The sequence below is a fragment of the Pipistrellus kuhlii genome, unplaced genomic scaffold (genome assembly GCF_014108245.1).
Source record: "Pipistrellus kuhlii isolate mPipKuh1 unplaced genomic scaffold, mPipKuh1.p scaffold_m20_p_2, whole genome shotgun sequence".
Taxonomy (NCBI): Eukaryota; Metazoa; Chordata; class Mammalia; order Chiroptera; family Vespertilionidae; genus Pipistrellus; species Pipistrellus kuhlii.
Window position 1 is genome coordinate 41,615,240 of NW_023425515.1, and position 12,662 is coordinate 41,627,901.

The 12,662-nt window shown below is 37.3% G+C and overlaps 1 protein-coding gene across 8 annotated transcripts in view; it reads left to right on the forward strand.

Moving 5' to 3' along the window:
- Positions 1 to 12,662, forward strand: part of TP63 (tumor protein p63) — a 93,523-nt gene that overhangs the window by 58,081 nt on the left and 22,780 nt on the right. For 5 of the 8 annotated variants that reach the window (XM_036444768.2, XM_036444770.2, XM_036444773.2 and 2 more), the window contains 5 exons: positions 4,276 to 4,462; positions 6,718 to 6,833; positions 8,008 to 8,117; positions 8,779 to 8,915; positions 10,807 to 10,889. In XM_036444768.2, the coding sequence (XP_036300661.1) occupies positions 4,276 to 4,462; positions 6,718 to 6,833; positions 8,008 to 8,117; positions 8,779 to 8,915; positions 10,807 to 10,889 (633 nt within the window). The remainder of the gene's footprint in view (positions 1 to 4,275; positions 4,463 to 6,717; positions 6,834 to 8,007; positions 8,118 to 8,778; positions 8,916 to 10,806; positions 10,890 to 12,662) is intronic. The other 3 variants (XM_036444776.2, XM_036444769.2, XM_036444774.2) reach the window with 1 other exon arrangement.

Genomic DNA, 12,662 nt, shown 5'->3' on the forward strand with positions numbered 1-12,662 from the left:
TAGAAAAGGGATAAGCAAATAGCACATTTGTGCAAACATATTTTTTTTTCCCTAATGAATAACAGTGCTTGGTCTGTTTTGTTGCTTCCCTGCATATCTTTCATGATAAAAACTATAATAGTAGACTGACTTTTAGTAAGTCTAAAACATTTCTTCCATCTCTTCACCTTTTCATTTATTCTGCTGCCCTAGGTTAGGCCCTCCTCATTCTTGTTCCTGATTTAGTTTAGCTTCTTCCTACTTTGCTCCAGCTTTGCTCCTACAAGCTCTGTTTTAATTAATACATAGAACAGATTAGGTCTTCCCCATGCTTTACAATACTTAGTTACTCTTCTCTGACTGCACGTAGAGTCTACCTATTTCTTGTAGTAACATCTAAAACTCCTCAGAATCTGGTACCTGCCTTTCTAGCTTGGACTCATTGCTTTCTGCTTTCCTTCCCCTCCTCCTTCTCCCAGCCTATGTATTTCAACCATAGTTATCATCTCTTTGCTTATACTTATAATATTCTCTCTATGAAAAACCTGTTTTCTGCCTGTTGGTTCTCCCTTTTTTCCATTCTTAGGTGCACCATCTAGTTGGTTGAACAACTTGTCTTTTAACCCCTAGTTTAACTCCTATGAAGCCTTTCTTCTCTACTTTAGTAGAATATATTTACTTCCTCTTTCTCTCTTATCTACAATCAATCCATCTGCAAATCTGGTAAAAATATATCAAGAAATCAACTGCTTCTCACGAGAAAAATCAACTCCACTGATGGTCTAAACCTCTCTCATTTTTTACTTGGGATATTTGCATAGCTTCTTTACTAGTCTCCCTCTGTCTATCTTTGAACCTTAAAGTTTGTTCTTCATATAACATCTAGAATCTAATTAAACACAATTCAACCTTCTCAAACTTCTCCAGTGGCTTTCTATTTCATATCAAGGAAAGCTGAAGTCCTTAACCCTGGCCAATAAGGCCTTGCATGAGCTGGCCCACATAATGTTTCTGATTTCTGATCTTATTCCCATCTCTGTAGCCTTTGCTCACTGCTCTCTAGTGGCACTGGCCTACATGACAGGAATACTCACCCCAGGATCTTAGTACCTGATGTTTTTGATAACTGGAATATTATTTCCCCAGTTTATATCTGAATTATTCCAGTGCTTCCTTGATATTTCTTTAATATTAAGTTATCAAAGATCATTGATTATCCTAGATAAAATAATATCCTCTTCAACTCCCCAATTCCTACCTTTTGACTCCCTCTTTTAAATTTACTCTGATTTTTTTTTTCTTTAGAGCATTTATTACCATCTGACACATTTATTTGTTTTTTCAAAATACCAGCACTTTAAAGAATGGACTTTGTTACTAAATATCTGAACCTTGAATAAAGTCTTCAATCAATAAGTACCAAATTTATTAACTAGTACTTAACTGCTTTATCTTGTGGAGTTCCATAACACTTTCTGCTATCTACAGTGAAGTTTTGTAGTTTATATTTTACTCTTTCTCTAATTTACTTCAGACTTTTCTACAACACTAAAATATGCATTGACTCAAATACCTAGTTTTAAGGGATCCAGCTAAAACTAACTGGTGTACTAAAGATTTGTGTAATGTGGTCACAATACACCCTGCAGTATTATATTTAATATTTAAAACTGAAGAAGCCCAGCTCAGTTGTTGAGCATTGACCTGTGAAACCATGAATATTCCAGATAAGAAATAGCATGTTCAGTTGGGGGGTGATGGATGGATGGTGTGTGTTTGAGGCATTCAGAGGTTTGCGTGGGTGAACATGGCATGGGAAGTGTGAGGTTTTGGGGGTGAGGGGTAGAAATAAAAGAGATAGGACCAAAACACAAAGAACCTTAACTAACCATTTGAAAGAGCAGGAGCAGAACCTTAGTGGTGAATCCCCCAGTGCCATGATGGAAGTTCTAACAAACAGTTGGCCCTAGGGTTCAAGGTGTCTTCCAGGGTTTTTTTTGTTTGTTTGTTTGTTTTGTTTTTTCCATTTCTATCACTTGCTGCCTCTCCCTGCAATTAAATGAGCAAGCATTATATTGATAAATAAAAAGAGAAATTATTGATGCTAAGTAGACCACTTTTGAGTTCTATTATAATGTTAAAGGAGATTGTACACTTTTAAGTTGATTTTTTTTTTTAAGAAAGCCATGTAATTATGAATTAGAAAAATGTGAAAGTACAAAAAATTGCACTTCTGAGCCTGGAGAATAAGAATAGAGAGATGATGGACTATTACTGGAGGAAGACAGACTCTTATATTCTGGTTCCTAACCAGCTTTTCCGTGTGACCTCAGGAAAGTCTTCTCTTTGCCTTAATTTTTTACCTATAAAATGGCGTAAAAATATGGATCCATTATTTGTTATCTGTAATTCTGAAACTCAAAGAGCTCTAAAAACCAACATTGGTTGTGTTTTAATTTCACAAATTTGTGCTAAACTCACTTGGTGTTGAAATCTAATCTGAATTTGATGCTCTTATAGTCATTTCCCAGATGATATGTATATTCGTGAATTTTACAGAAATGTTTAGATTTGGTTATGGGACATTGCCCTAAATTCTGCTGGAGCTGTTTACAGTATTTGCTATAGGAACTTTACTTCCTTTCTAAAATCTAAATGACTACAGATTCTGAAACATCTGGCCCCAGGGTTTTCAGATAAGAGATCATATACTTATAACACCTTCCCTATTATAGGGTTATGTGAGGATTTCATTTCTTACAAAATAATTCAGAAAATGGAGAACCTGTTATTATTTATCTTTATTTAAGTTCAAAAGTTAGATTCTCTTCTCCCATCCCTGAAGATAAGTGAGGATTAACACCTTATAAAGCCTACATTTATTCTCAGTACTTCTATATTTTAGACAGTCAAGTTTGAGTTATAGTATATTAACTGTTAAAGCAGAGTGTTTCTCTTAACTGTCCTCCTCTGAACACATATCATACTTTGTTTACCCCAATATTTAATTAAATACTTGGATGGATGCTTTATTTGCTGTCAGGTATTAGCTGACAGACTTACTTTTCAATCATCTTTCCTAAGGTTCATCTTATGAAACTCATGGTTAAATTACAAATAAAAATACATTTTATTTTCTTGGAGTTCTCATTAAAAGTGGGTTCTTAACTTGTCCTAAGAGGATGTTTTTAAAGTCATTGGTTTAAAACACTAAAGCAAAAATATCTATCTAGATTTAAATCAGTGCTTCCCAAGCAGGATTTTATTTTTATGATTGTTTTTTTGGGCATACTTTCCATTTCATCAAGACATCTAAAACACTTTTGCTGCATTTAATCCTTGATCAGCTGGTGTGGGGAACTGATTATGCAATACACTACTAATATTAGGAAGATTTTAACTAAAAATTATATATACTGAAATACTTGGGATATAAAAAAAGATTATTAAAATACATATTATATTTCAACCATCCTATGATTTTAACTAAAAATTATATATACTGAAATACTTGGGATATAAAAAAAAAGATTATTAAAATACATATTATATTTCAACCAATTTACCACTGAACTCCTCTCCCTGCAGAAGGAAGTATGGGCAGGAAATGTTTCATTCACTTATAAATGGAAAAATCTCCATCTTGATCCTTTTGCTGCATGATTTGCTTTGTTACATTAGGCCAGTCCTTTTTTCATGAGAGTATAAAACCAAATGGCCAATTCCAGATGTTTCATTCTCTTAGGCTATGACATTAGAACATTAGTGGCAGTTTGAGGATTTTTTGCTTTGTAGTTTCCTAGCAGGTTGACTTGGGATAAAATATTCTCATTCTTTCAGACATTTCATCTTTAAGAAACAAAATTTTCCAAATCCTAATCCCTGCAAGTCTTTTTAGATATTGTAAGGACAGGATTTATTATAATCTGTCTAATATCACTCAATTCATGTGAACATTGTTTTTCTATTTAGTTTCTAGTACTTTATAAAGTTGCTCATGATATTAACATTTAAACCCCTTTGAGACCCAGTTTCTTCATCCCAAAGAAAGGACATAATGCTACCAATGTGTTTTGAAAAATGTGAAATATTTTGTAAATATTTGGTTTATTTCAATTAGAAAAAAAATTAGTTGGATTAATGAATATAACTCTATTAAAATTGCTGTCATATATGTAGTAGCCAATGGTAAACATGTAGCTATAAAGGCTGCAAAAGGTGGACATAATTTTCCTTGATTTGGGATGTAACAGTTTCTCATGTTGGTTCTTTCTTTCTTCTGCCATCCCTATGCAGTATTCCACTGAACTGAAGAAACTCTACTGTCAAATTGCCAAGACATGCCCCATCCAGATCAAGGTGATGACCCCACCTCCTCAGGGTGCTGTCATCCGTGCCATGCCCGTCTACAAGAAAGCTGAGCATGTCACCGAGGTGGTGAAAAGGTGTCCCAACCACGAGCTGAGCCGGGAATTCAATGAGGGTAAGGAGAAAAGGATTCTTTGGCTGTACAACTAAGCTCCTTGAAAATAGAGGTTCTGTGGAGATTTTGTTTGGGGTCCATTTATCTGGTTCAACCCTCTGCAATCTGATGGCAGCTTACTCTACCTCTTTTTGTAGAGAAGAAAGATCAATATATTTGTGGCTTACACAATGACTTACAATGCTTGAACTATTTAATTTAATATTATTAATTAGTGGATAACCTGGACTTGTCTCTTTATTCCCCAATTACTTTTTTTTTCTTTTTTAATGAGAAGTTGTAAGAAGAACAATGTGGCATTCAGTCATTTGGTCTGCTCAGCCCAGGCGAGGTAATCTAGCTTTTGTGCCTTCCCAGAGATGGTCAAGGCCTGACCAATTGAGAGCTGGTAGGGTAAGAGGAAGGAGCATAGGAGGTGAACAACATGAAGAAACAGAAGACAAAAGTAGGGGAAAAATGAATAAAGACAAATAATGGGCAAGAGAAGTAAATAGAAATATGCAAAATAAGCTGGGGAGGAGGACAGTGGAGTGAAGAACTGGGTGTTAGGGAGCAGATATCTTGGGGCCACCTTTAAGATCTGTATCCATGCCCATGATCTGAGCCACAAACCAACAATTGCTTTACAAAAGAGCTCACTGTTTCCAAGGGTTCCCTGATGTTTGATATTCTAAGGTTTTGTGAAGCAAGTCTAAGAACACAAAAAAGTAGAAAGAAAGGATAAAAGAATGTACACAGATTCATCAGAGTAATGAGGGTGCAGGATGGGTGGACAATTTATGTAGAAAATGTATTTAAAATGGAAAGGTTGGTTGATAACTAAATGTGTGAATGTAAAGAATTTAAGGGATGGTACAGAAAAAGTAGTGGAGAAAGAAAAAGAATGAATAGAAATTTCAAATGAAAAAATAAAGTTTAAGTATTCCTACCTTAACACAACTAAGTTTTACACATTGATTTCTATTTTTATATGACCTTCTTATCCAGCCATACCTTTGCATCTTGCTTTTCACTTCACAATACTCCATAAAGATTATTTCTTATAGCTAAGCTTTATTATAGGTTTTTATAACTGCCCTTGATCCATCAAGATGACATAATTGTTTTTTCTCCCCCAATGTTTGACATAATAGTTGTTTTTACTTTTGCAACAATAGATGATGTTCCAGAGGGCATCTTGACTCACTTAACTTTTCACTGTTATTAAATACCAGAGGCCCACAACATGAAATTCATGTAAGAGTAGGCCTTCCTTCCTCCCGCTGCCTGCACCAGCTTCCCTCCGGCACCTGGGACCCTGGCTTTCCTCGCGACCCTGGCTTCCTCTGGAAGTTCATTTGGAAGATCATCCCAAAGGACATCCAGAAGGATGCCTGATCTAATTAGCATATTACATTTTTTATTATTATAGATCAGTTTTTGTGGAACAATAATGCATGGTGAAAGGTTAAGAACACCTTTATGGTTCCCAATTCTTCAATCAGCTTCTTTCTTTTGGAGCCCTGTCCAATATCATAATTTTGTGAAACTTTGCCTACAGTCTTTAAAAAAATTGTTTTCCCTTTCTTATTCTCTAACCTTGGGCTCTTTTAGGTTTTGTTGTGCACAACAAAACCAGTAAGTTTATCATCTTTATGGTCTAAAATTGGAGACTTTCTTATGGAGAAAAGAATAGGCAAAGGGAAAGTGATGTCCTTGCCATCTGTTGCCTTTTCTTTCTTTCACGTTTTTTTTTTTTCTGCTCAATTTTTTAATATGATTTCTCAAGCTTTTTAAAAAATTTAAATCTATTGGGGGACTTTGGTTAATAGGAGCATATTAGTTTCAGGTGTGAATTTATATGTTACATGATCTTTATATCTTACTGAGTGCTTTTTTTTTTTTAATTAACTTGTTTCTTTTTCTTCTATTTTTTATAAACTAGCAAAATCTCCTCTATGGATCTAGTCAGAGATGTATTCATAGAGTTATCTTAAATCTTGAATTATTAATATAAACACTGCAAACATAGGATTGTTCTCTTAAATATATTTGAGTGTTCTAGTCCTTTCTTTCACTATAAAGATTGAGACATCTTCATGGGTTAGATATCTGGCAACAGGATCTTTTTCCTTTTTTCAAGGATATATATTTCCTCTATTAAACTTATTTCCTCTATTAAGCTTTCTTTGACAACCAATATCCTGTCTGTGATGTTTCATTTTGTTTTCTTTGAGGGTGAAGAACTAACTATTTTGTCTTTCTCTGTTCTGCAGGACAGATTGCCCCTCCAAGTCATTTGATTCGAGTGGAAGGGAACAGCCACGCCCAATATGTAGAAGACCCCATCACAGGCAGACAGAGTGTGCTGGTACCTTATGAGCCACCCCAGGTAAAAAGATATGGACTGGGCTGTGTTGGGAGCTGATTTAATTCCGTGATAGAAGGTGCTTTGAGCACCTATTTCTATCTTAGTTCTTATTATCATATATGTAACCTGTTTAATCTCTTCTCTTCTTTCTCTACACACTGCTCCTATACCTCCTTTAAAACTCCTCAATTTGCACTAAATTAGCTTGATAACATGGCTCTGTGCCATGTTCCCATCTTAATGGTTCATAATAATTGAATTTGCTTATTGGGTTAAAAGCATGACCTTACCTTACCCAAAGAATTTAACTGGCAATTGAGGTGGTAGTGAATGTGCAGCAATACTGGATACAATACTGGATTCTTACACTGCACACGGGGACCTGAGAGGGCTCTCTGAGCTGAAGGTGGAATGAATAGGTGGCAGATTAGAAACACAGAACCCTAGAAGAGGGAGATGAGCATGTTGGCTGCTGCTTGCTGAACCTTTAACTATAATTCTTCCTCTCTGGACTTCAGCTGCCTCATCTATAAATGAGCACTTTGGACTAGATGATTTAATGCTGAGGACTTCTTAAGCTCCAGACTGTTATTTATGGAAGTGTTTCTTCAAATCTATGTTATTCTGTTTTACCCACATAGGAAAAATATCCATGGATCATAGTTGCTACTCTTGGTGATGTTTTCAGCTCTCCCTTTGCAGTGATATTCATATATGGGATGAACCCATTTAAATTGGCCCATCTCCCTTATGTAGTGTCCAGTGTTGCCAACATTAGCTTTCAGCTTACCTAGAGGCAAGCCAAAGAGGAAGGACAGTGAATTTTATTCCGGGGGGTGGGGGGGGGGAGGAAAGGGGGAGAAAGCATCATCACCTCATCAAAAATGAAGTTGTCTAAATAGAGAGAAGAGTCGAAATTGGTTTGGCTTGGTGGATAGAGCGTCGGCCTGCAGACTGAAGGGTCCTGGGTTCAATTCCGGGTAAGGGCATGTACCTTGGTTGTGAGCACATCCCCAGTAGGGAGTGTGCAGGAGGCAGCTGATTGATGATTCCCTCTCATCGATTTTTCTAACTCTCTATCCCTCTCTCTTCCTCTCTGTAAAAAAGCAATAAAAATATATATTTAAATAGAGGGAAGAGCTGAGAAGGATGAACATCAAATTGTTATTAATGGACTCTTTTTCCCCTTGTTCAGGTTGGCACTGAATTCACTACAGTCTTATACAATTTCATGTGTAACAGCAGTTGTGTTGGAGGGATGAACCGCCGTCCAATTTTAATCATTGTTACTCTGGAAACCAGAGAGTAAGTGGCATATGCAGAATTGCCATCCTGCAGAAACCATGGGCAGAGGGCAAAGTGAAACTGTGTTTGCTTTATCATTACTTGTGCATGTAGAGCAGAGCGCCACCCTTGATTTTATCCTTTGTGCTTTAAATCCTTGCTGCAAATACTTACATAAAAGATCTAAGAAAGTGGAGACAAAGCAGGGTGGGTAAACACAGAGGGGAAGAAAGAGGGAAGGCATGCAAGTTGCTTCATATCTGAATTCTTGACATTTAGCTGGAATGGTTTCTGATTAGACAGTGTTTGTTTTCATGTGGCCCCCGAGGCATTTAACAACTTCTTTGAGTAAGTCTGGGCTGCCTCTGGGAATTTTATCCAGAGACATCCATGGGCTTAATTCAAGCTTCCTTCAAAATATGTAGCTAAATACAGCTGTTCAGCTAATGGCTTGGAGGTTCTTTGCAGAACAAATGGAATGTTATTTACTAATATCACTGGTAGCATGTAAGCACTTTTGTGTTCTGCCAAGTGCTATGGGGTGCGCCCTCCAAGCAGCCATGACTGGCAGATGGTGGTAGCGGTGCACTGGTGATGACCAGCAGTAGAAATGAGAGAATTCTAGGGACCTTTTACAGTTCTTTCACTTTGACCCTTTCCTCCTCTCTTCTCTAATTCCTAGTGGGCAAGTCCTAGGCCGACGTTGCTTTGAGGCCCGGATCTGTGCTTGCCCAGGGAGAGACAGGAAGGCTGATGAAGACAGCATCAGAAAGCAGCAGGTCTCGGACAGCACAAAGAATGGTGATGGTACGAAGCGCCGTAAGTAGCTGTAGTGGCCAAATGGAGGAGGGTAAAGTCTTACCCAGATAGAGGAGCTGGGGCTGATAGCTGAGAAGCAGTATCATAGGACCAAAGATCTCTAGAGGCAAAAGTGACTGCAGGCCCCAGCGCCAGTGGATGGAGGTATTCAAATGGACTCGAAGTGTGCACTCCAGCTTGACAAAAACAAGTAGTCACTGTGAGGATTCTTTAGCCCAGCAATCCTCAAATGTAGCTCCCAGAGCAGTAACATCAGCATCATCTGGGAACTGGGGAGAAACACAAGTTTTCAGTTCCCAGACTTGCTGAGTCGGAAACTCTGGGAGGGAGGCCCAGCAATCTGTGTTTTAGTAAGAGCTCTAGGTGACTCTAATGCTCGCTGAAGTCTGAGAATCTGTATTTTAGCCAATTGGTGTCTTTCTGCCTACCAATCTTTCTGTTACTGAGCATGAGGGCTGAAAATACATCTGCCAACCTCATGAGTCTATGGGGACAGTGATATTTCAGAACACACCTTGTAAAGCACCATCTGGAGAAGATACAGATCTGTTTTCTTGGAGTCTTCAAATTGAGGCCTCCATCACCTTTTCAGTAGTGAGGTTAATGATTTGGTTCAATTGTTTTATTAAGCAGAAAATCTCTTTCATAAATGAAACCCACAGTGAAAAATATATGGAAGTAGAGGGGCTCTAGTTGAAAGGAACAGGAGCTGGAGGTGGTCTGGGGACCCGTGCTCTAATCGCAACCATCCCTGAGGTACTCCCCACAGAGGCTTAGCCCTCCAGCTACCCAAGGGTGAAAACAACAGATCCACAAGTGCCTCTGACTTATGAGATTTGATTCTATAAGGTGTCTCACATAAGTCTGATATCACCACAATAAGTATTTTAAAGTATACTACACTGTAATTTATTTCATGTGACACTGTTTTAATTTTATTACTAATTAGTGTCCAAAAGAAATCGAAAGTATGCTGTATTTTACAGGAGAATCACAGCTAGCTATCACAGCTAGTCACCATCAATATCTAACTGTTCAGTATGATTTGCCCTTTCTGCTAGGCTCTTCTTCTCTCTGATTATCCCTCAAAAGGAGATTATATATATATTTGAATTATATATAAATTATTTTGAATATGTTAATATAATATAAACAGAATAATATTTCCACCTTAATTAAATAATATAAATAAAATTCTATTTTAATCTTAATTTTTCTCTTCAGTTTGCCTGGTGGCCTAGTTCCTAAGTTCTTTCCTGAGCACCTCAATTGCCTAGAAATTAATGACTATCAGTAAGAATGAATTATGTGAACTTTGGTAGGAAGATCATCTCTATACCCTGAATCCTAAATGTAGTTTCTAATTTTGGAAACCAGAGGGATTTATGAGCTTAATTCACACATTTTACTGAAGAGAAAACTGAGGTCCTGGAAAATGAGACTGCTTGTCGGAAGTTATGTGATGTATGTATGACATGGGAGGGATGAGCACACAGGCTGAAGGCATAGGCAAGACAAACTCTACAATATGCACTTACCACCTTGGAAGATCAATGACCCGATAAATAAAACACAAAACCAATTTATCTTCCTTTCTTTAACAGCTATTCAGACATTAACCGGTAAGACAGAGATTCCTCCAGCATGACTTAAGCCACAGGCCATTTCCCAGCTACCCAAAACCCTGTCTTTCACTTGTTGTGCCTCACTTAACCCCACCTCATTATTGTTAGGTTTGCACTTAATACAAAAACAATCATCACAATTAAGTGGCTGTTTAGAACTAGAAACTATAATCTCATAGGTGTTGCTGGTGCTATTGGCTGTTTAGTAAATGTGTTATTGCTTCAGAAATGTTCCCAGGATGAAGCTTGCTTTTCTTTTTCACTAGCTTTTCGTCAGAACACACATGGCATCCAGATGACATCCATCAAAAAACGAAGATCCCCTGATGATGAACTGTTATACCTACCAGTGAGTCTAGTCTCCCTTGGATATTCATGATTACTTCATTTTCACCTTCTTTGAATATGCTTTTGCATGTTGTGCAAATATTCTGATTATCTATCACAATGAGAAAAGGGTAACAAACAGGGACAAGTGAGATAAAACAAATGATATATATATATATATATATATATATATATATATATATATATATATATTATATACACATATATATACAATATTATATTAAATTATATATATAATTTCCCTCTGGCAAACTACAGGTACCTGGAACCTGGGCTTTGTTCTGGCTGCTAGCAGGCACACAGGACCCAGGCTTCCCTTTGGCCCTGGCTTTGTCCAGAATGACCTCCGGAAGGACATCTGGTCAAATTAGCATATTACCCTTTTATTATTATAGATGACAAGATTATCCTAGACAGTATGACTGAACCAATTTAGCACTAAAAGTTCACAAAATCTATCAGGCAACATTCATAGAGAATTGACTGTGATTTCTTTTAGGGAGTACTATAAAGAAAGCCCAGCAAGACAGAATCCTCAGTTATTTGTGAATGGCCAGAAGACTCGGTCCAACCACTGTCTAGGAACATTGTTCATTCCTACAAGTAACCATTAGTCCTCTCAATATGCCTAAGGTGCCCTGTTTTAGTCTGTGGTTGCCTTTTCTTGAAATCTTATTCCTTTAGGTCTTTGCAGCTAAACTGGCAGCAAAGTTTTGGTAAACAGTATAGCCCTTGATGCCATCTAAAGTGACATGAGACAAAGGTAAACAAAGCCAGGTTTGCCTAGGAGCTGCCACCTTGGGATGGAAGTAAAAGCAATTCAACAGGTTTGGGTGTGCCACACCTGTTCCCTACCTTCTCTGAGCCCTGACCATCATGGAAATCAACTTCTTACTGGTAGAACAATCAGACAGTGAGTTTCTGTGTGGTATTTCTCAGGCTACATATAGAATCTGACATGTGAACTTCAAATTAAACATTATCCTGATATACTAAATATAGTCATCCCTCCTCATCACTGAGGATACCAAGATCCGCAGATTCTCAAGTCTCTTGTATAAAATGGCAATGCATAGAATCTGCCTTCCACATCCAGGGTTTCCCAACCACAGGTCAAAAATACTCCTTTCCATTAGAGGTTGATTGAACCCGTGGATATGAAACCCAGGGATATAGAGGACTGACTGTATATTTATTGGGGGAAAATCTGTGTATAAATAGATGATTTACACAGTTCAAACCCATGTTGTTCAACGGTTAACTATAAACCAAAAAACCTAGAATGTTTTTAGCTGCTGACATAGAAACCACTTGAAAAGCTCTTTTTAAATGAAATTTCAGTTGTGAAAGAACCATTGCTCCCAGGGGAAATACAGGGTCAGATTTCTTTGAGCCTCTCTGGTCACAGCACTTTTAGCAACTGATCAATATGTAACCCTGTTTTTTGCATGTTTTTGTTGAAAGATACCTTATTTAATATATACTGTTGACTCATTAATATTGAATTCACAGCCAATATCACTATAATCATGCTGAAACAAAACTTATCTAACCTGTATTTTGACATTACAGCCTTTATACTAGTACTCAAAGCACTAGACAGTACTTTAGCACTATACTCAGGGACTTCTTGAAACAAATTCACCACACACACACACACACGATGAAAAAGTGTGACACTAAATAGACCCCAGAAAGGACAGTTGTTCACAGCATGAGCACTGAAACCAAGAGGCAGCTGGAACATGCATGGGCAGTTAAAGTTATTTGTCAC